Here is a 25,092-nt window from a genome sequence, read left to right on the forward strand (position 1 = left end):
CTTTACAATAGACTCCAAATCTTTCCCAACCACTGAAGTTAGGTTAACTGGCCTATAATTTCCTTTCTTTTCCCTTCTTCCCTTCTTAAAGAGTGGAGTGACACTTGCAATCTTCCAGTCCCCCAGAACCATGCCAGAATCAAGTGATTGTTGAAAGATCATAACCAATGCATTGGATATTTCTCCAGCAGTCACTCTCAGGACTCTGGGACGTAGTCCATCTGGTCCACGTGAATTATCCACCTTCAGACTTTTACTCCTTTTACGCCTCCCTTTTACTCCTTATATAACTGAAAATACTTCTAGTATCCTGCTTTATATTATTGGCTAGTTTGCCTTCATATTTAATCTTTTCCCTTCTTGTAGCTTTTAGTTGCCTTTTGTTGGATTTTAAAATCTTTCCAATCATTCAACTTCCCATTCACTTTTGCTATGTTCTATGCCCTTTCCTTGGCTCTAATGCGGTCCTTAACTTCCTTTGTCAGCCACAGTTGCCCACCCCTGCCACTTGAGAACTACTTCTTCTGTGGAACATATCTATCCTGCACCTTGTAAACTATTCCCAGAAACTTCTACCATCTCTGCTCTGCTGTCATCCCTGCCAGTATCCTTGAGTCCCCCTGGGCAAGCTCCTCTCTCATGCCTCTGTAATTCCCTTTATATTCCATTGTGATTATTGATACATGTGACTTAAGCTTCTTCCTTTCAAATTGCAGTATGAATTCAATAATATTATGATCACTGACTCTTAAGGGTTCCCTTACATTGAACTCCCCAATAAGATCTGTGTTGTTACACAACACCCAATCTAAGATATCCTTTCCCTGAGTAGGCTCAATCCCAAGCTACTCTAAAAAGCCATCTCACAGGCATTCAACAAATTCCCTCTCTTGCGATCTGACACCAATTTGATTTTCCCAATCCCCTTGCATAATGAAGTCCCCCATTACAATTGTGTCATTACCCATATTACAAGCCTTTTCCAGCTCCCTTCGCAATCTCAACCCCACATTTTGGCTACTATTTGGAAGCTTATACAGTATATGATTCCCATAATGGTTGTTTTACCCTTGCAGTTTCTTAACTCCACCCACAAAGATTCAACATCCTATGTCAACTCTTTCTAAAGATGTAATTCCATCTCTTATCAAAAGAACCACACCACCACCTATGCTTTCCTGCCTGTCCATTCGATACACAGTATATCCTTTGATGTTAAGCTCCCAACTATGGTTTTCTTTCAGCCACAACTCATTGATGCTCACGTCATACTGACCAATCTCTAATTGCGCTACAAGTTCATCCACCTTATTCCGAATGCTATGTGCATTTCAATACACCACTTTCAGTCCTGCATTCTTTGTCCTTTTTGAATTTTGCCTCTGTGGTACAATGTAACTCGTTGCTCTGTCTGCATTTGTACCTGATCATTGGCTTTCCCTTCCTTACAGTCATGTAACATCCATCATCTACTTGTAAACCTGCTGGCTCATCCTCAGCTCTTTCATACTGGTTCCCATCCCCCACCATATTAGTTTAATGTAGCCTGATATTTGTAGGTCAGATTGAAAAAAAATACCATGTCTTCTTTGCCTCTTCAAAGAGCTATCACTTTACAAATGCAGAGCTTTACAAGAGAGCAGTACAAAGAGTCTGCTGGAAAAGTGCCTCTAGCTTTTTGGAGCTTTCTTGTCTATCTTCATCATACAGAAATACATGTGAACATCCATAATTCGATCCGAGCATTAAAAGTTCATATTGCAGCTGAAAAAATATCATTGATTAGGCCTCGTGTCTGTAGTATTATGCAGTATTGCACATATACTACAGACACAAGGCCTAATCAATGATATTTCTAGTTGCATATCATAAGAAGAATATGGAGACATTGGAGAGGATGCAAAAGAAGTTAACTGGGTTGTTGCCTCAATTAGAGTATATTACCTTTTTGTAAAGACCTAATGGATTGATTCCTTTGGAGCATCAGAAGCACATAAAATTATGAGAGACATAGATAGACAGATCATCAATATCTTTCCCAAGGTGGAAATGTCAATATTACAGGGCATTGGATTAAGGGGATAGTTAAAAGAAGACTTGTTGGGCAAGTTATTATTATTAATTTTTTAAGAGATAGTGGTAGGTGCCTACAATGTATTGCTAGCAGAGGTGGTAGAAGCAGATTGAGCAGCAACATTTAAAAAGACACAAGAACAAATAGTGGATAGAAAAATACGGACCACGTACAGGCAGATATGGTTAGTTTAGATTGGCATCATTGCCAGTGCAGACAGGTTGAGCTAAAGAGCATGTGTCTGCATAGCTCTTTGTTCTGTCAAAATCAAAATTTAGTTTATTGTCAGCTGCAGTAGCATTACAGGCACATAGCATCAGCTATGCAACATTCACCAAACAAACATCAACTAAATTATACATCTTTTTTCACAAGAAAGAGCATAACTAAAATAAAATAACAAAGCCCAAATAGTTATGTGGCTGTCATGAAGGGCCCCGACTCTGTTGCATCTGTTCTGAGGAAGAGAATTTCCATTCTAGAACCCCTGAGATGCACTTTCTTTTTACAAAGAATGGGGTTTCCCTTCACAATCATTGATGCTGCTCTCATCCACCACCTCCATTCCCACACATCTGTCCTCACCCTATCCCCCTACCATCAAAACAGGGTGTAGAGTTATCCTTGTCCTTCCCTACCACCCCATGAGCCTCCATATCCAGCACATCCTTCAATGTACCTTCTGCCATTTTCAGCATGATCCTACCACTAAACAAATCTTTCCCATTCCCCCTCCCTCACTTTCTACATGACTCCTTTATTTACTCATCCCTCCTGGCACTTGCCCCTGCAAGCGGTACAAGTTCCACACCCACACCTGCACTTCCTTCCTCAGCACCACTCAGAGCAGTAAACAGGCCTTTCACACAAGGCAACAATTCATCTGCAAGTCTCTGACAATCATCTACTGTTTCCAGTGCTCCTGGTGTGGTCCCCTCTACTTCAGCCAGATCCACTGCAGATCCAAGCACCTTTGCTCAGTCCACTGCAAAGGGCAGGATCTCCCAGTGGTTATCAATTCAATTCTGCTCCCCGTCTCCATTCTGATATACCTGTCTATGGCATCCTCCACTACCACAATGAAGCTAAACTCAAGTTGCAGTAGCAACAGATCAGATGCAATATGATCTGTCTTGGTAGCCTACAACCTGATGGCATGAACATTAATTCCTCTAACTTCCAGAAATTACACACCTCTCCCCCTTTTTCTCTTTTTTCCAATTCTCTCTTCTGGTTACACAATTACTCCTCTTCTCCTCACCTTCCTAATCACCTCCCATTGAATCGCCTCCCCCTTCCCTTTCTTCAATGGTTCACTGTCTATTAGATTCCTTCTTCTTCAGAGCTTTACTTCTTCCACATATCCCCTCCCAGTTTTGTAGTTCAACGTCCTCCCCTACCCACCCACCTTGTCCTTCACGTAGTCTCACTTATCAGCTTGTAATCCTAACTTTACTGAGATAGTGATTACACAGAAAAATAGAAAACCTACAGCACAGTACAGGCCCTTTGGCCCACAGAGTTGTGCCGAACATGTCCCTACCTCAGAAATTACTAGGCTTACCTATAGCCCTCTATTTTACTAAGCTCCATGCACCCACCTAAAAGTCTCTTAAAAGACCCTATCGTATCCACCTTCACCACCGTTGCCAGCAGCCCATTCCATGCACTCACCACTCTCTGAGTGAAAAAACTTACCACTGACATCACCTCTGTACCTAATCCCCAGCACCTTAAAACTGCGTCCTCCTGTGGCAACCACTTCAGCCCTGGGAAATAGCCTCTGACTATCCACACGATCAATGACTCTCATCATCTTATACACCTCTATCAGGTCACCTCTCATCCTCCATCGCTCCAAGGAAAAAAGGCCGAGTTCACTCAACCTATTCTCATAAGGCATGCTCCCCAATCCAGGCAACATTCTTATAAATCTCCTCTGCACCCTTTCTATGGCTTCCACATCCTTCCTGTAGTGAGGCGACCAGAACTGAGCACAGTACTCCAAGTGTGGTCTGACCAGGGTCCTATATAGCTGCAACATTACCTCTCAGCTCCTAAATTTAATTCCACGACTGATGAAGGCCAATACACCGTACACCTTCTTAACCACAGAGTCAACGAGCGCCTCTGCTTTGAGTGTCCTATGGACTCGGACCCCAAGATCCCTCTGATCCTCCACACTGCCAAGAGTTTTACCATTAATCCTATATTCTGCCGTCACATTTGACCTATCAAAATGAACCACTTCACACTTATCTGGGTTGAACTCCATCTGCCGCTTCTCAGCCCAGTTTTGCATCCTATCAATGTCCCGCTGTAATTTCTGACAGCCCTCCACACTATCCACAACACCCCCAATCTTTGTGTCATCAACAAACTTACTAACCCATCCCTCCACTTCTTCATCCAGTTCATTTATAAAAATCACGAGTAAGGGTCCCAGAACAGGTCCCTGAGGCACACCACTGGTCACCGACCTCCATGAAGAAAATGAGCCATCTACAAGTACTCTTTGCCTTCTGTGGGCAAGCCAGTTCTGGATCCACAAAGCAATGTCCCCTTGGATCCCATGCCTCTTTACTTTCTCAATAAGCCTTGCATGGGGTACCTTATCAAATGCCTTGCTGAAATCCATGTACACTACATCTCCTACTCTACCTTCATTGATGTGTTTAGTCACATCCTCAAAAGATTCAATCCGGCTCGTAAGGCATGACCTGCCCTTGACAAAGCCATGCTGACTATTCCTAATCGTATTATACCTCTCTAAATGTTCATAAATCCTGCCTCTCAGGATCTTCTCCAACAACTTGCCAACCACTGAGGTAAGACTCACTGGTCTATAATTTCCTGGGCTATCTCTACTCCCTTTCTTGAATAAAGGAACAACATCCACAGCCCTCCAATCCTCCAGAACCTCTCCCGTCCTCATTGATGATGCAAAGATCATTGCCAGAGGCTCAGCAATCTCCTCCCTCGCCTCCCACAGTAGCCTGGGGTACATCTCATCCGGTCCCGGCAACTGATCCAACTTGGTGTTTTTCAAAATCTCCAGCACATCCTCTTTCTTAATATAAACATGCTCAAGCTTTGCAGTCTGCTGCAAATCATCACTACAATCACCAAGATCCTTTTCCATACTGAATACTGACGTAAAGAATTCATTAAGTACCTCTGCTATTTCCTCCTGTTCCATACATACTTTCCCACTGTCACATTTGATAGGTCCTATTCTTTCACATCTTATCCTCTTGCTCTTCACATACTTGTAGAATGCATTGGGGTTTTCCTTAATCCTGCCCGCCAAGGCCTTCATATTGCCCCTTCTGTCTCTCCTAATTTCCTTCTTAAGCTCCTTCCTATTAGCCTTATAATCTTCTAGATCTCTAACATTACCTCGCTCTCTGAACCTTTTGTAAGCTTTTCTTCTTGACTAGATTTATTACAGCCTTTGTACACCACAGTTCCTGTACCCTACCATAACTTCCCTGTCTCATTGGAATGTACCTATGCAGAACTCCACACAAATATCCCCTGAATATTTGCCACATTTCTTCCATACTTTTCCCTGAGAACATCTGTTTCCAACTCAAGCCTCCAATTTCCTGCCTGACAGCCTCAAAACTCCCCTTACTCCAATTAAATGCTTTTCTAACTTGTCTGTTTCTATCTCTCCCCAATGCTATTGTAAAGGAGCTAGAATTATTATCATTATCTCCAAAATGCTCTCCCAGTGAGATTTCTGACACCTGACCAGGTTCATTTCCCAATACCAAATCAAGTACAGCCTCTCCTCTTGTAGGCTTATCTGCATATTGTGTCAAGAAACCTTCCTGAACACACCTAACAAACTCCACCCCATCTAATCCCCTTGCTCTAGGGAGATTCCAATCGATATTTGGGAAATTAAAATCTCCTATCACGAAAACTCTTATTATTACACCTTTCTAGGATCTGTTTCCCTATCAGCTCCTCCATATCCCTGTTACTGTCAGCCTATAAAAAACACCCAGTAAAGTTATTGACCCCTTCATGTTCCTAACCTCCACCCACAGCGACTCTGTAGACAATCCCTCCATGAAGTCCACCTTTTCTGCAGCCGTGACACTAGCTCTGATCAACAGTACCACGCCCCCATCTCTTTTGCCTCCCTCCCTGTCCTTTCTGAAACATCTAAAACCCAGCACTTGAAGTAACCATTCCTGTCCCTGAACCATCCATGGCCACGACATCATATCTCCAAATACTGATCCATGCTCTAAGCTCATCCGCTTTGTTCACAACACTCCTTGCGTTAAAATAGACACATCTCAAACCTTCGGTCTGAATGCGTCCCTTCTCTATCACCTGCCTATCCTCCCTCTTGCATTGTCTACAAGCTTTCTCTATTTGTGAGCCAACCTCCTCTTCCTCTGTCTCTTCAGTTCCATTCCCACCCCCCAACAATTCTAGTTTAAGCTCTCCCCAGCAGCCTTAGCAAACCTCCCTGCCAGGATATTGCTCCCCCTGGGACTCAAGTGCAACCCGTCCTTTTTGTGCATGTCACACCTGCTTCAAAAGAGGTCCCAATGATCCAGAAATCTGAATCTCTGCCCCCTACTCCAATCCCTCTGTCACGCGTTTATCCTCCACCTCATTCTATTCCTATTCTCACTGTCGCGTGGCACAGACAGTAATCCCAAGATTACTACCTCTGCGGTTAAGTTTACGATTAAGCAGGTTAGTTCAATAACCAAATGGTGGAAGAAAAGTCCAATCACAAACAAGAAGAAAATCTGCAGATGATGGAAATCCAAGCAACACACACAAAATATTGGAGGAACTCAGCAGGCCAGGCAGCATCTATGGAAAAGTGTACAGTCAATGCTTTGGGCCGAGACCCTTCAGCAGGACTGGAGAAAAAAACGCTGAGGAGTAGATTTAAATGGTGGGGGGAGGGGAGAGAGAAGCACAAGGTGATAGGTGAAACCAAGAGGGGGAGGGCTGCAGTAATGAGCTGGGAAATTGATTGCTGAAAGAGACAGAAGGCCATGGAAGAAAGAAAAGGGGGGAGGAGCACCAGAGGGTGGCAACGGATGGGTAAGGAGATAAGGTGAGAAGGGGAAAAGGGGATGGTGAAGGGGTGGGGCATTACTGGAAGTTCGAGAAATTGATGTTCATGCCAACAGGTTGGAGGCTACCCAGACAGAATGTAAGATGTTGTTCCTCCAACCTAAGTGTGGCCTCATCACAACAGTGGAGGAGGCCATGAATAGACATATCGGAATGGGAAGTGGAATTAGAATGGGTGGGCACTGGGAGATCCCACTTTTTCTGGTGGATGGAGCATAGGTGCTCCGCGAAGCAGTCTCCCAATCTACGTCAGGTCTCACTGATATACAGGAGACTACACTGAGAGCACCAGACACAGTATATGACCCAAAAGACTCACAGGTGAAATATCGCCTCTCCTGGTAGGGCTGTTTAGGGCCCTGAATGGTAGTGAGAGAGGATATATAGGGGCAGGAGTAGCACTTGTTCCGCTTGTAAGGAAAAGTGCCAGGAGGGAGATTAGTGGGGAGGGACAAATGGACAAGGAGAGTTGTGTAGGGAGCGATTCCTTCAGAAAGTGGGGGGGGGGGGGGGAGAAGTGCTTGGTGGTGGGATCCCGTTGGAGATGGCAGAAGTTGCGGAGAATTATGTGCTGGATGTAGAGGTTGGTGGGGTGGTAGGTAAGGACAAGAGGAACCCTATCCCTGGTAGTGTGGCAGGAGGATGAGGTAAGAGCAGACATGCGTGAAGGTTGAAGAGGAGTAGTTATTCTTGAATCTGGTGGTGTGGGATTTGAGGCTTCTGTACCCGCTGCCTGATGGAAGCTTGAGAAAAACAATCTAATTCTAGGAGTCAAGGATAGAAGGCAAGTTTTCACTTCAGAAATTGTAGAAAAACATGCAAAGTTATTCCTTAGTTGCACAATTGGGAAAAAAAACATTGTGTAATTGTTCCATTCAAAATGGAAGTTCAGAACTAGAACATTTGGAGCCTGGGAGCGCAACTGCTTCCTTGTTTGACTTACAACTCTTTTCCTGGACTAATTCAAGGCAGATGCAATTCCTTCATAAATGTATGGTTTTTTTTACCAGAGCCAGGAGAATTCGCAGAGCTGCTATATCTCACCCAGGAATGTAGCATACAATTTAGGATTGGTTCACCTCAAATAACCACCCCCAACTTAAAAACTGGAAGTTCTGTGTACTGATTTTTAAAAAAAAAAGCATTTGAGGAATTAAGCCTTACAAACCTCTTTGCAATTTTCCAGGTGCTTCTTCAAACCTGCAACAGTCTTTCGGTGCACAGTCCTGCAATTAGGACAGATAACCTCTCCCTTTTCTGTAATTTCCTGATGCCACTTTTCTTCCTGACTTCCTATTATCAGAAGTTAGAACATAACATTAAAAGCAACATGAAAGATCCATTTCCATGATATCTGGTGTTCAATCTTATGTAGCACTGATTCTACATTATTTATTGAATCCAGCTTTTCAAAATACTTATAAGAATAAATTCAACTGTGCATTATTCTAGCAAAGGGAACAATGATATTATGAAAGAAAATAAGCAAATTTAATTTTATTCCTGCATAAAGCATATTGTTTTCATCACAATGATTAAACCACCTGTTTTTGAAGTGTTCAAAGCTGCTTAATTAACTGACTGCTAGGGGTGTTGTACCCTGCATCCCAAGTTAAAGCAACTGTAAGATCTGACAAAATAACAATAACTGAGACCTGAGCATTGGGAACTTATAGTATCTTAAGACTAGAACAAAGGCAGCTGGATTGCCTGAAAAATACAAAGTACTACTAGACTTCCAAGCTCACTAGCTTCCTTTAATCCACTCATTTGAACAAGTGAACAACAACCGTTGAAAGACACAGGTATCATTCTTTAGATATACTGAGTTTGTTCTGATGATGCCATGATGGTGTAATTTTTAACGGTACATATCTGGGACACTGATTATAGCTTCATGCCCATCGTGCCAGTGACAAACAGCTCCGGGGCTGAACAAGCCAGATGAAGGCAATCCCTCAACATTCTGATATTTTCAGCAAGGCTCAGAAGATGCCTCAAGGAACCCTGGGACTTGCTTGTGCCCCATACTGCATGTTGCTGTTCATTCCCAGTGGTAAACTCTTGGGTTATTTCAAGTAGGTCCGAAGTTAATCAATTAGGAACTGTATTCTGCAAGTAGATAGGTTTACTCTTGGGTCAGCAAATTGGGTCAAAATACTCCAAGCCTATTTCTGGCTGCAGAACACATTATATCCTATATTACATATGATAAAACATTATATATTCAATATTTAATACGTTCTGAAAATTTCAGTTGTATTTTTCCTGTAAATTTTCTACTCAAAAATGTGGAGAAGCAACACATTATATCCCATCTGAATACCCTCTAACCTGATCGCATGAATATTGATTTCTCCTTCCTGTGAACCAATCCTCCTCCCCTCCCCTTCTTCTATTTGTCGTTCTGATCTTTCACTTCTTCTCACCTGCCTATTACTTCCACCAGCTCCCTTTCTCCTATTGTCCAACTCTCCTCTCCTACCAGATTCTTTCTTTTCCAGCTCTTGGCCTTTTCAATCCACTTGGTCTCACCTATCATCTTTCAGCTAGCCTCTTTCCCACCCCCTGCACCTTTTTATTCTAGCGTCTTTCCCCTTCCTTCTTAGTCCTGAAGAAGGGTCTTGGCCTGAAACGTCGACTGCTTACTCTTTTCCATAGATGCTGCCTGACCAGCTAAGTTCCTCCAGTATATTGTGTGTGTTGCTTTGGATTTCCAGAATCCGCAGACTTTCTTGTGCTTGTGATGTCGACATTTTATTAATCTGATTAGAATGTATTTTTAAACATGTATATCATGGCATTTATAAACTTCTAATCAAGATTGAATATCTATCCCTCTATCCACGGTGGAAAATAAACAGAGCGTCAAGTTGAAGATGTACAACAAACATCATCCATTTCTTGCTCAGGTTCTTCAATTGGTCACAATATTTGCTCTGCATTAATAATTTTTAAAAAGTCTCCTGTTTCCTGTGTATTGTTCTCCAAATCAGATGCCAAAATTTTCATTCACTTGTAAAATGGCAAAATAGGACAATGTCATTTTCACTTTGCTAACACAGCCTGAGTGGCTTTCCAGACAAAAGGGTGATGCACAATACATCTATAACTCTTAAAAGGACAGGCAAAGTATCGGGAGGTGGAACTAAATATTAGGAGAGATGACAAATTGTAGATGATTTGCAGGCACTCATTTTATATTGTCATTGTCTCTCCATCCTACCTGTTATTTAAAAAGAAGTATTAATCATTAGAAGAGTCACAGCCAAGAAAGTCAAAGGACGGAAAAAGATCAGCCGATCTCCGTAGTTATGTAAATATTTAAACGTTCGACTATCCCAAATAGTCATTCATGTGATTATTTTAGACAAAGGTTCAAAATCCTGTAAGACCCCCTGTAACAGGATTAAGGGAACACCTTCACTACTTGAATCCACTCTAGAAAGAAGCCACCAGCTTCTCAAGGAAAGTTAGAATGGGTAATAAACACTAATCTTACCAAAGATATTCACATCCCAAATAAGTAATAAACACAGCTTTCTGACACAGAAAATTAGATAGATTTTAAGACAATAAACATGTCAGCTTTAATAGCTTATTTTACATATATTTTATAATATTATATTACTAGAGAAATGTTTATTTTTTTAAATCAAAAGTTTTCAGCTTGATGTCAGCCTTGCCGGCAGTGAAACAATCAACAGAATATACATGCATTTGTGGAGTTTAGAGGAGCATCACATTTAATCTTGCATGGTATTAAGGTATTGGAAACTCAAGATGGCACTGAGCTGTGGTCTCCATTGAGGTTGCAACTCAAACTTAATTTTTTTTTACTTTCATAGGGATTGTTTTTGGAATAGAGAAGGGAGTTGGGGGTCAGGTCAGAGTTTAGGGACAGGGATATTGGAGAATTAAAGGACAAGCGTTTGAAAGTCATCAGCAAGGGCATGATCAGATATTGGGCCGTGGACTGGCGCTGACGTTTGGGGTCCCTTCATCAGCGAGACCAGATTGTGTGGCCTAGTTTTCAGAGTCCTGTCATCAGCAAGTGCAGCGTTGAAGGACTGGAATTTGGGCCCTCATTCATAATCATTTATGAGTTATGGGTTGATATTGAAAATCGAAGGTCGATTGGAAATCTAGATCAATGTTCAAAGATCGATCAGAGGACCAGATCAAAGCCCGAAGGTCAACTGGAGGTCCAGACATTGAGGCCCAATGGCCGGAGTACCAAGTCTGTAAATTTTTGTGAGTCCGCTGAGGACGTCAGGGCTCAGTGCCTACAAATCCATGAGTCCACTGGCGGCAGGCCAAAGACCACCTGTCCTGGGCTTACAGGACTGTGTAAGTGGCATGGGTGGGTGGCTGCGAGGAAGGAGGAATGCAGCTTGTTGTTATCACTTGGTAGTTGTGTTCTGTATTGTTCTGATGGGCAGGTTATGTTGGCGCCAGAACGTGTGGCAGCCCCCAGCACATTCTCGGCCGCGTTGTTTGTTCACGGAAATGACACGTTTCACCAAATGTTTCCATGTACATGTGATAAATAAATCTGAATTTGAATAATAAATAAAATTATTATTCTTTACATACTATTAGTAGATACAGTAAAACTGTAAAAATTGTTCTATACTTCATGTGGACAATCTGCCTTAGTATTTTAGAATAGCTTTTCAATAAGACTTTGAAATACTCAACCGAATCTTACCTGGTAAATATGTGACAGGTTCTTTCTTAATGTGAACGCCCAAAGGTTTTCTTTGAAGTTCTTCAGTGCAAGTGCTTTTAATTTTCTTCTTGCCTCTACCCCTTCCCTTGTCATCTTGTTTTGAGAGGCCTTTAATTAATGAAGTAATAAATCCAGACAGTATAATGAAACTTTTTCGGAAAATCAATTCCTTCATTTAACACTACAGTTAATTAGTCCCTCTGATATTTTTCAGAGTTGTTCTTTTTCCTCTGCCTTTTCTACACAAAAATATAGATATTTTATTAATCTACTTAGAAGATATTTTAGGGAAACCAAGTACTGAAATGAAACTTAGACAATTTATTTCATAGCGCTTCCAAATTTCTAATCAAGGATGATTATTTAACTGTGCTAAACTCTTCCTGCCATAATTCAGTGGACCTGCCAAGTCACAGAACAACAAAGAAATCAATGAATCACAAAGGGATACTGACAAGAAAGTGTTTAAAAATCAGTTTTCAAAATAGAAAAAGAAAATTAACTCAACAAGCTCCAAAATATCAAATAGGAAATAGCGAATTATTTTCAGCTCCTTTTAAATCAATACTTGATTAGATTTTGTTCTCATGGATGATGAAAATTCTCCAACACACCATTACTTATCCTTCAAAATTCCCAAAGATTAACATGAGTCATCCAAATCATTTACAACGTTTGAAATTACTGTTGATTTGTTGGTTTACCTTTCAATCCAAAAGTTCCAGATATAGATGGCTGCTCCCCTGTAAACTTCTTGGGTGTTTTCTGTTTCCTTCCTAGTACAAACAAATGATTGTAATGTATCAGCAAAGTATTATCGGACAAAAACGTAACATGTGAGAACATTCTTGGTTGACTTTACCATGTAATAGTTTTGTGAGCTTTCAGCTTTGGAATAATTTATGGAATAGAATTTCTAACTTTCCATTACCGATATTTTGATAACCAAAGTTATAGAGACATAGAATAATACAGCACAGAAATAGGCCCTTCAGCCCACACTGGCCATGCTAACCCAATCTTCTGCCTAGCTCCCTCTACCTGTACCTGGACCATATCCCCCCAAATCCCTCTCATCCATGTGCCTCTCCAAACATGTCTTAAAAGTTAGAATTGAACCCACATCTAGCACTTTTGGTGGCAGCTTGTTTCACATTAGCACCACCCTCTGAGAGAAGAAGTTTCCCTTCAGATTCACCTTGAATATTTAACCTTCACCCTCAACCTAGTTCTCGTCTCACCCAGCCTGAGGGGAAAAAGCCTGTATACGTTCATCCTTATCATACTTCTCAAAATTTAGAATACCTGTATTGATTGTTTTGCCTGAAACATCAAGTTTCATAATGTCAGGATGATCCTACAAAGTTGAGGAGAGAGGGATATTCACGTTCCAGGGAAAACAACAGCAGTTTGATAGGCAGTGGAGAATGCTGGTAGAAGTTCTGAGTTTAAGCTCTGACTTGGTGAACAAGAAAGGCAAACAGAACTGAGGTTAGCTGTGCTGAAAAATTCGGAAAGGAAAGAGATGAAGATCAATTGGACTGAGCAGAATTTAGGCCAGAAAAGTAATGTTCAGCTTTCTGACAGTTTCTGCAGTATTTTTATTATGTGGTTTATTACAATAAGTCCCACATCAATTAGTAATGATAATTCAATTGCACGCAAAATAGCTTCCACAGGTGCCTAATTATTTTTAAAACAGGGCAAGTTTATTTGCAAAGTGGATACTTTGGAATGCCGACTAATGTGTTTCAGTAATGAGATGGTGCTGCGTTGATTTTCAAACACGGCAGCTTAGCTAATACAGTTTAATCTAGCCCAAGTGATCTCATCATGGTCAGCAGCAGGAAGTATCACCCACTAGTACTACTTAAAGGGATGATCTAATAGTGACAGATCAATTTCTAACTGATTTAGTCTGGCAGATGCTAAAATAATTGACGGTTCTAATTTGTTTGGCGGGAATTGTGTGGCGTGTTCTAAAAAGATCTCCTCTACTTCGACTATACTTTTAGTCTAAGCAGTTGAGTTTTCAGTAAACCAGTATTGATCTTCTGAGCAAAATAGCATTATTGCTACTAATAGATTTAACAGTCCCATTTAAAGTTGCTAAATATCATTAAAGTACCCAAGTGATTTGTCAGGAATGATGTGACATGAGCGTGTCAGTAATTGGCAAAGGAAAGAACAGAGCAGGTTTGGAGGTAGTGACTCACAAACTAAAACATGTAGGAATGGCTTAGTACAAGGGTAGTGACTCTTTGGAATACTCTATCCTTAGATGAGGCTTGATCATTGGTAGTTAAAGAGGGAGCAGACACATTTTCGAGAATTTTTACGTCTTACAATGAATTACAGGACAGGCTTGAAGGGCCTTGTGGCCTACTCCTGCTCTTGTTCTAAAGTAAATATGAACAGATGCTGATGGACAGATGTCACAGGTGATACAGGAATTACCTATAGCTAGAAAGGCAAGAACTGTTTAAAGATAGCCTGTATGGTACTGTTCTCAGAGATGTCTCATTAATTTGACTGAGTTTCTGGAGGAGGTGTCCAAGAGGGCTTGGCAGTAGAAGTTACCCAAGTGATCTTTAGCAAGGCCTTTAACAATGTCCCACATGATACTACAAGTTGGACACAAAATTGGTTTGGTGGTACGAAAGAGTGTGACTTTTCATAATAGGGGCCTGTAACCAGTGTGGTACTGCAGGACATGGGGCTGGGTGCTTCACTTTTCATTATGTTGATTTAATATTTTGGAAGAGAATGTAAATGATGTGATAAGTAAATTTGCAGATGTCACCAAGATTGATGGTACAGTGGACACTGAAGAGCAGTGACATTTAACTCCGACAAATGCAAAGCCCTGTACTTTGAGAGGTTCGATCAGGCCAGGACATACACAGTGAATTGCAGGTCTTTGAGGAGTGTTATTGAACAGCGAGTCGTTGAAGTAGTTCCCTGAAAGTGATGACATAGGTAGACAGAGTAGTACAAAAGCAAACAAAATGCTAGCCTTTAGCAGCTGAGGCACTGAGTAGTAGAATGGTGATGTTTATTACAGTTACACTGTACAAATCACTGGTTAGGCTGCAGCTGAACCATTCTGGTTGCCACACTATAGGAAGGACACGAATAAGATAGAAAAGATGCACAAAAAATTCACAGGAATGTTGCCTGGACTGGGGGACTTGAGTTATAAGGAGAAATTAGGTAGGCTGGACTGTTTTCCCTAAAGTGAAGGAAGCTGAGGGGTGACATTGTAGAAATTTACGAAATTATGTAGTGCATAGATAAGGTAGACAGTCACATTCTTGTCTCACGGTTGGGGAGTCTACAACAAGAAGGCATGCAGTAGGTTTAAGGTAAGAGGGGAAAGATTTAAATGGGATCAGAGGGACAAGCTTTTCCCACAGAGCATTATGGATTGGGCAGCCAGGTAGCATACTGTTATTGCAGCTCGGGGTGTCAGAGGTAATTTCTGACATCATCTGTAAGTGGACTGTATGTTCACCCCGTCGAGTGCGAGTGTTTTCTCCAGGTGCTCCGGTTTCTTCCCACTGTCCAAAGATGCACCGGCTGGCAGGTTAATTAGTCATTGTAAATTGTCCCGTCATTAGGCTTGGGTTAAAATGGGGGTTGCTGGGCAGCGCGGCTTAAAGGCCCAAAGGGTCCATTCTGCACTGTATCTCAATAAGTATTATAAATTTAATATATAAAAATATGGAATGAGCTTTCAAAGATGGTAGATACAGGTACAATTACAACATATGAAAGAACTTTTGAATGGATACGTAGTCAGGAAGAGTTCAGAGGGATAAGGCAGGGAAATAGGATGAGCCTGGACAGGCTTCATGGTCAGCACAGACAAATCGGGCTTCATCTCTATAAATCTACAAATGCAACAAAGATTTTGATAGTTACTTGAGAATGATTATATGTGTGCACGTGACTATACACACTTAATCACTACAGGGCAGAATGCAAAAACTAAATATTTAGAATCTTATGTGTTACTCAAACAAGGTTGATGTTGCACCATTATACAGTTAACAACATATTATATTGAATATCAAGCAGTATCTGCATAGGTTATTCTCCTTGGGATTTCATATTTCCTTACTCAGAATTCTCCTTTAGATTGAACTGAAAGTTTCAGTGCTAACTTAATTGAATAAAGTAAAAGGAAAGGGAATCTCCAGAATAAATAAATAGACAAACAGTTTAGAAAGGGATAATAATTTAACTTCAGGTAACATCGGGGCAAAATTGAAAAAGGTGATGAATACAAGATTGAAGATGTTATATTTGATTGCATGCATTAAGGCAGATGATTTTGTAGCGTAGTTGGGAATTGGCAGCTATAACATTGTGGGCATTACTGAGTCTCGGATGAAAGAAGATCGTAGTTGGGAGCATAACATCCAAGGATACGCATTGTATCGAAAGGACAGGCAGGTAGACAGAGGGGGTGAGGTGATTCTGTTGGTAAAAAATGAAATCAACTCCTTCGAAAGAGGTGATGTAGGACTGGAAGATATAGAATCCTTGTGGATAGGGCTAAGAAACTGCAAGGGTAAACAGACCTTGATGGGAGTTACATATAGGCCTATGAACAATAGCTAGGATGTGGGGTGCAAATTACAACAGGAAATAGAAAAGGCATGTAAAAAAGGCAATGTTATGATAGTCATGCAGGATTTCAATATGCAGGTAGACTGGAAAAATCAGATTAGTGCTGAATCCCAAGAGAAGACATTTGTAGAAAACCTACAATATAGCTCGGCCAGCCTGTGGTTAAACCCATTAAAGAAAAATTGAGTGTTGTGTAATGAACTAGATTTGATTAAGGAGCTGAAGGTAAATGGACCCTTGGGAGGCAGTGATCATAATATGATAGAATTCCCTGTATTTAGAGAGAGAGATAAGCTAAAATCAGATGTATCAGTATTAACAATGCAGTAAAGGGAATTAAAGAGACATGAGACAGAAGCTGGCCAAAGTTGATTGGAAGGGGTTCACTAGCAGGAAAGACAGTCAAACAGCAATGGCTGGAGTTTCTGAGACCAACTCAGAAGGCACAAGATAAATATATCTCAAAGAAGCAGAAGAATGGACGTTGAGTGGGATATTAAATCAGCCATGATGGAATGGCGGAGCAGATTCAGCGGGGCAAATGCCCTAAGTCTAAAGATCTTATGGAATTTGTATGCTCTTCCATTGTGGGTTCAATCCATAGTAATTTAATCACAGACAATTCACAATAAGATGAATAAAGTATTGCATTGTACTTTTAAATGCAATACCAAATGAAGGTGCTAAGTATAACTTATGTCAAAATGAACAATCTTGTGCCAGTATTCAAAAGTGAGCAAGGAATCATCCCATTGTATTTGTAAAAGCTTAATTTTCCAGTACACTTGTCTAGATCACAAGAAAGATTTGAACTTCAAGTTACAGCCCATTTAGCATGAAGCATCATGGGGCAACTGGAGATCACTAAAGGTGCAAAATAAAGGCACATTTGTCGATTATTCTGGAACTTAATTGCAAACCACTTTACTGCAAAGATATAGTGTCTGACATTCAAAAGCTATTAAAATAAATGAAACACAACTGAAAAGTATTAAGCTATCAGAAATATAATAACAGTAAACATAATATAATTACTAAAAAACTTTTACACTTTCAAAAATAAGGTCAATTATAAAAATTGCAAATATCCTAATGCATCACTTTCTCAAAGCTATTCTTCGATAGAATGATAGAATACCTGCAAGTAAAATTGCAGCAATCTAATCATTCAAGAAATTATTAGAGATATTGAAGTGGTTGTAAACATTTGCAGGTTTATTTGTAAGGTTTACAGAGTTTTTTCTATAATTTGGTGCAGATCTGTTACAGATTTTAAAAAATCGTAGTTAATCTCCCAAAATAAGAAATTTAATTTTAACAAAACACAACTTGTACCTTGTCAACAAGAAGTATTTGTATTCATGAAAGTCCTAAGGGCTCACTTAATGTCAACAGAATACTTCATTGAAAAACCTAAAACTTAACTGCTAGGGGGCACTGTTGCATCACCCTATCCCTGCAAAAATTACTTCAGAATTTTACATGAGAAATTGAGAAATAAACTGTAAAATAATACTAATATGATGATTTCGACATCCAAAGTAGAATAGTAGCTCTTTCAGATGAATTAATCCACTCCCACATTTCTTAAAATTCCTGGAACTTTTAAGTTGTGTACCAGTTATTGTGACACCTGGAACATTTAGTGCTACATTCAGAAAATAATTGCAGAGCAAATATGAAGGAATGGCTTTCAAACTTTACTAAACTTCAATTAAAATACACTCAAACCTCACCAAAATTAGCTTTGTTGCAGCTCAGCTACTGCTGTTCTTGGCTGCCTTTTCTACTACACTTTAAGTGCTGCACTCAATTTGGAAATATATATGCTATGCTCTTCAAGCTCCAGAACAAGGCAATCATAAATTATCTTTGAAATATTTGAGAAATAGAGCACTTTACTTCATGTTTTATCAATTATTTTAGTGAGTATTAAATAAACCATCATTTCTATTTTGCATAATGAAAGCTTTATGTAAAACTACTGTCTTGAATTGTTATAGACTTACGATGTTTGGATCGCTCAGGGTCTTCTTCAGGGATTGATATCTGTTTCTTGTTTTTGTTCAGTTCATTGGATGTCAGAGTTTCTTGAGCTTTTATAGTGTTTGTTAAATTGTTGTCTTTGTTCTGTGTTGCACATTCACCATTCTCTGAGTGCCAACTTAATTCTCTCTTCTGTTGCTTACACTTTTTTGCTGAAGTTTCTGCATTTTCAGTAACCCTGAAAAGTAGGAAAAAATCTTTATCTTTTATATTACAGTGGATTCCAGTTAATTGGGACATATCAGGACCAGTACATTTTGGCCCTTTTAAGCAGCTGCCCCAATTAACCGAAGTTCCATGGAAATAGTTAAAGAAGTATGAAAAGGACATACTGTAATTTAACTGAGTAACAAATTATGCATTCAAATGACATACAGAACAAATTAGAACACGACCAAGACTGTGTTTTAGTTCTTAATAGTTATCAATGGAGGCATGGGGCTGTGTTCTTTTGATTGACCATAAATAAACAAAATCAGCACAAACACCAAGTACAGATAATTTACTGCCTTCAAACAATACTTTCAACAATCGCATCCTCCATTCTTCAAATTCTTCATAGTCCCTAAGTTGTTGAACTAGAGAAATCTTTTCATTTTCACTTCCAGCAGTTCTGGCATCTCTAAGCCTGAATGCTTGATACCGCAGTGAGCAAAACAGATCGGAACGGTCTTACTACTTAATACTCACTAACTATCAGTGACAAAAATCACCGCTTTTTGAACACAAACACATGCAAGTGACAGAATTTTAAAACTACTCACTCCAAGCACGGTGTGGTGCCTGATAGCCACACAAATGCGCATACCTGAAGTGAGTTAAAAACTGTTTGGCAAGTCCCCTAATTGAATGGCACAGTGTTACAAATAAAACAAAGGGAATTCTGGCTCTTCTCATGATTTGGTTTTGTTCTTTAAGAGCCGTTCGAAATAAGCAGCTACTTCGGTTAGCTGATAGTCTAATTAACCAGAATCTACTGTATTTGTAAGCAAATAAGCTAACTGTCAATTTGGGTATTCATAAGATGCCATTTACTTTACAAAAAATAAGGTATTAATTGACAGAGTGACATTAAGATGAAATAAAGTGTTACTCAAGAGACAGGAGAATTTGAGAACCCAGAAAGTAGGAAAGGCAGCAGTAAATAATTGGAGAAAAGAAGGACACGTGAATTGTAAAAGAAATAATGATAACAAAGAGATGTGTGTTTGTTGCTGTGAGGGAGGGAGTGAGAGAGAGAGAGAGAGGGCAGATTGAGAGTGAATGGAGAGGAAATGGAGAGAAAGGGAGGCATAGAGAGGATGGACAGAATTTAGATATTGTTTGATACCTTTGAAATGGGGAAGAAGCAGAGAAAGTGATAGTAAATGAGGGGTAAGATGAGGAAGGGAAACATATGAGGAAAGCAGGGCCGAAATTGAAGAAGATGGTGGTGAGGAGGGGTAGGGGAGTGGCTAAGAGTTGGTCATGATTCATAACAATTAAGAGGATGAAATACTGCAACCAGAAGAGTGGAGGGAGGAGGAAAGCACTAAAGAGGATGAAAGGCTGATCAGTAGCAGGAAGCTAAGTTGGAGGTCCTATAAGTTAGTGGATAGTTTGGGAGAAGTGCTGGGAAGCAGGGAAAGATATCTAACATGCTGAAGGGACAAGAACCTTATTGATTCATTTTTACTTTCTGTAAATGTTAATAAAAATTCCACCAAAATCAATCTCTTACAGCTACTAATATATTCTATTTTACACTGGATAACTCTATCAATGAAATTGCAGTTCACTATTTCCAGTTTTTTTAAAGAGTTCTGTAACAAATATTTGACATGTAATCTCGTATCTAATGATTTTAATATATTATATATCCCCTAAAAGCCAAATAACAAGTACACTTCTGTTAAGTGCATTAAGTGCCAACAGTTTCATTTAAAAATTTATGAGAAATTAGAGTTCAGAACTAAGGCTGTATTTATGTATATACTTAAATGTTTCTGTAGGCAGGTCTCCATTTTCAAATCTATAAAGTAGTCCATAATTATGGATAGAAATTGTAAAAAAGGTAAATAATTAATTCTCAACAAAAAAATGAAAAAAAATTAAAACTTGTGCAATATAAATGATGTGTATGTATTTACTTGATGCAAAAAACAACATACCTTTTTTTACCTCTACCTCGACCAACTGTTTTTGCAACTTTCCTGTCCATTTCTGTCTCCTGTGTTCTTACTTCATGTTTCCATTGCTTATGCTTTTCCAATTGGGACTTTGATACAAATGAAGCTTCACATTGAAGACAATGGTGACTATACTTCTTTGAATCAATGACCTACAATAAAATAGTCTGGTTACAGAAAGCATTTCTACATTACAGACAATTCATGGCTTATGTAATTGTTTTATCCGTCAGAGTTGTCCATACACTACGTTTTCTGTAAGTCTTTCGCTAGCTACATCATTTTGCTCTGCATACATTGTATTTCATAGAATATATTTTTATATGTACTCTAACACTTCATATAATTTAACTAATGAAACATTTCACTGCATCCATCTGCTAATGAATGTCACTGAACAATTTACTTCTATTTTGAAAAAATCTTTAAAAATTTTGTGAGAGAATTTGCAATAAATTCAGATTTCTGTGAGTCATGTTTTCCATAACTTCATAGTCAAAAGTCAAAGTAAAATTTATTATCAAAGTATATATACATTACCAGATACTATCCTAAGATTCCTTTTCTTGCAGGCATTTACAGGAAAATTAAGAAATACCAGTAGAATTTACAAAAATATACATAATCAAAGTCTAAAAAACAAAGCACTAAAAAGAGAATTTGTGCTAATAAAAAAATTATAGCGAGAACATGTAAAGAGTCCTTGAAAGTGACTCTGTAGGTTGTAGAATCAGTTCAGAGTGGTGGTGAGTGAAGTTATCTGTGCAGGTACAGGAGTCTGATGGTCATATGGTAGTAACTGTTCCTGAACCTGGTGTTGTAGGACCAGAAGCTCCTGTACCACTTGTCCCATAGTAGTAGCGAGAACAGGGCACAGCCTGGAGAGTGGGGGTCCTTAATGATAGATGCTGCTTTCCTGTTGTAACATTTTAAGTAAATATGCTCAATGGTGAGGAGGGCTTTGCCTGTGATGGACTGAACTGCATCCACTATTTTCTGTAGACATTTCCATTCCTGGCCATTGTTGTTCCTATACCAGGCCATGATGCAACCAGTTAGGATATTCTCCACTATACATGTACAGAAGTTTGTTAAGGCTTTTGGAAATATGCTGAATCTACACACACACTTCTAAGAAAGTAGAGGCACTGTTTGGCTTTCTCTGTGATGGCACTTAATGTGCTGGTCCCAGGCCAAATCCTCTGATAAAAAGAATTTAACACAACTGACTCTCTTCTCCTCCAATTCCCTAATGAGGACTGGCTCATGGATCTCCAGCATATCTTGAAATGGATCATAATATTCACCATGATTCCTTTTTAATAGTGTGAATGGGGACAATTCTCAAATAAAATATTATAGATAGAAACAATAGAGAGTATGGACTTAAACATAGAAACATAGAAACATAGAAAATAGGTGCAGGAGTAGGCCATTCAGCCCTTCGAGCCTGCACCGCCATTTATTATGATCATGGCTGATCATCCAACTCAGAACCCTGCACCAGCCTTCCCTCCATACCCCCTGATCCCCGTAGCCACAAGGGCCATATCTAACTCCCTCTTAAATATAGCCAATGAACTGGCCTCAACTGTTTTCTGTGGCAGAGAATTCCACAGATTCACCACTCTCTGTGTGAAGAAGTTTTTCCTAATCTCAGTCCTAAAAGGCTTCCCCTTTATCCTCAAACTGTGACCCCTCGTTCTGGACTTCTCCAACATCGGGAACAATCTTCCTGCATCTAGCCTGTCCAATCCCTTTAGGATTTTATACGTCTCAATCAGATCCCCCCTCAATCTTCTAAATTCCAACGAGTACAAGCCTAGTTCATCCAGTCTTTCTTCATATGAAAGTCCTACCATCCCAGGAATCCATCTGGTGAACCTTCTTTGTACTCCCTCTATGGCAAGGATGTCTTTCCTCAGATTAGGGGACCAAAACTGCACACAATACTCCAGGTGTGGTCTCACTAAGGCCTTGTACAACTGCAGTAGTACCTCCCTGCTCCTGTATTCGAATCCTCTCGCTATAAATGCCAACATACCATTCGCCTTTTTCACCGCCTGCTGTACCTGCATGCCCACTTTCAATGACTGGTGTATAATGACACCCAGGTCTCGTTGCACCTCCCCTTTTCCTAATCGGCCACCATTCAGATAATAATCTGTTTTCCTATTTTTGCCACCAAAGTGGATAACTTCACATTTATCCACATTAAATTGCATCTGCCATGAATTTGCCCACTCACCTAACCTATCCAAGTCACCCTGCATCCTCTTAGCATCCTCCTCACAGCTAACACTGCCGCCCAGCTTCATGTCATCCGCAAACTTGGAGATACTGCATTTAATTCCCTCATCTAAGTCATTAATATATATTGTAAACAACTGGGGTCCCTGCACTGAGCCTTGCGGTACCCCACTAGTCACTGCCTGCCATTCTGAAAAGGTCCAGTTTATTCCCACTCTTTGCTTCCTGTCTGCTAACCAATTCTCTATCCACATCAATACCTTACCCCCAATACCGTGTGCTTTAAGTTTGCACATTAATCTCCTGTGTGGGACCTTGTCAAAAGCCTTTTGAAAATCCAAATATACCACATCTACTGCTTCTCCCCTATCCACTCTACTTGTTACATCCTCAAAAAATTCTATGAGATTCGTCAGACATGATTTTCCTTTCACAAATCCATGCTGACTTTGTCCGATGATTTCACCGCTTTCCAAATGTGCTGTTATCACATCTTTGATAACTGACTCCAGTAGTTTCCCCACCACCGACGTTAGGCTAACCGGTCTATAATTTCCCGGTTTCTCTCTCCCTCCTTTTTTAAAAAGCGGGGTTACATTAGCCACCCTCCAATCCTCAGGAACTAGTCCAGAATCTAACGAGTTTTGAAAAATTATCACTAATGCATCCACTATCTCTTGGGCTACTTCCTTAAGCACTCTGGGATGCAGACCATCTGGCCCTGGGGATTTATCTGCCTTTAATCCCTTCAATTTACCTAACACCACTTCCCTACTAACACTAACATGTATTTCGCTCAGTTCCTCCATCTCACTGGACCCTCTGTCCCCTACTATTTCTGGAAGATTATTTATGTCCTCCTTAGTGAAGACAGAACCAAAGTAATTATTCAATTGGTCTGCCATGTCCTTGCTCCCCATAATCAATTCACCTGTTTCTGTCTGCAGGGGACCTACATTTGTCTTTACCAGTCTTTTCCTTTTTACATATCTATAAAAGCTTTTACAGTCAGTTTTTATGTTCCCTGCCAGTTTTCTCTCATAATCTTTTTCCCCCTTCCTAATTAAGCCCTTTGTCCTCCTCTGCTGAACTCTGAATTTCTCCCAGTCCTCAGGTGAGCCACTTTCTCTGGCTAATTTGTATGCTTCTTCTTTGGAATTGATACTATCCCTAATTTCCCTTGTCAGCCACAGATGCACTACCTTCCTTGATTTATTCTTTTGCCAAACTGGGATGAACAATTGTTGTAGTTCATCCATGCGATCTTTAAATGCTTGCCATTGCATATCCACCGTCAATCCTTTAAGTGTCATTTGCCAGTCTATCTTAGCTAATTCACGTCTCATACCTTCAAAGTTACCCCTCTTTAAGTTCAGAACCTTTGTTTCTGAATTAACTATGTCACTCTCCATCTTAATGAAGAATTCCACCATATTATGGTCACTCTCACCCAAGGGGCCTCTCACGACAAGACCGCTAATTAAACATGACCTAAAACTAATTGAATGCCATCTTCACACTTTTAAATTCCTCCAAACTAACATGATTACACCAACATGAAATCTGAAAAAGCAATGTGAGTTTGTTTCATGAAATAAAGTTACTTTCAAGCTATGCTATTTTGAATTACAACAATTCAACATGATAGTGGCACTCAATTTCTTTTCCACAGTTAGCTTCAGACAACATCAGAGCTCTGTGTCACACCAGTCAATCAGCAGCTCATTGCCGTGTAAAGCAGGTGATGGATGCATGGATTTTGGAGAGTAGTACAGGTTATTTCCCTGCCACTGAACACATCTCACCAATGGAAAACTATTTAATGGAGCAGCCGTATTCTTCGGACACAGGGGAGTAATTGATAGAATATAATGTACTTTACCAAGTATGCATCCTTGCTGAATCTAATAAAACTAGGTAAACAAGGTAGGTTTTACTCTCAATTTCCAATTTATGTGGCTGGTAGAATGCATTTGAATGTGTGTTATTAAAAGAGCTGCGATAAATATTGAAATATCAAAATAATGAAAAAAAATGTACGGTGTTCAAAATTCAAGCCAATTATCCGGTCA

The 25,092-nt window shown here is 39.9% G+C and overlaps 1 protein-coding gene across 1 annotated transcript in view; it reads right to left on the reverse strand.

The window, feature by feature from the left end:
* LOC134342794 (zinc finger protein 512B-like) overlaps positions 1-25,092 on the reverse strand; it is a 128,662-nt gene that overhangs the window by 43,029 nt on the left and 60,541 nt on the right. The window contains exons 4-8 of the mRNA XM_063041375.1: positions 20,753-20,922; positions 18,566-18,780; positions 12,626-12,697; positions 11,901-12,029; positions 8,358-8,482 (exon numbers count right to left, since the gene is read on the reverse strand). Coding sequence (XP_062897445.1) covers positions 8,358-8,482; positions 11,901-12,029; positions 12,626-12,697; positions 18,566-18,780; positions 20,753-20,922 — 711 coding nt within the window. The remainder of the gene's footprint in view (positions 1-8,357; positions 8,483-11,900; positions 12,030-12,625; positions 12,698-18,565; positions 18,781-20,752; positions 20,923-25,092) is intronic.

Source organism: Mobula hypostoma, chromosome 2, assembly GCF_963921235.1.
Source record: "Mobula hypostoma chromosome 2, sMobHyp1.1, whole genome shotgun sequence".
In the NCBI taxonomy this organism is placed as follows: domain Eukaryota; kingdom Metazoa; phylum Chordata; class Chondrichthyes; order Myliobatiformes; family Myliobatidae; genus Mobula; species Mobula hypostoma.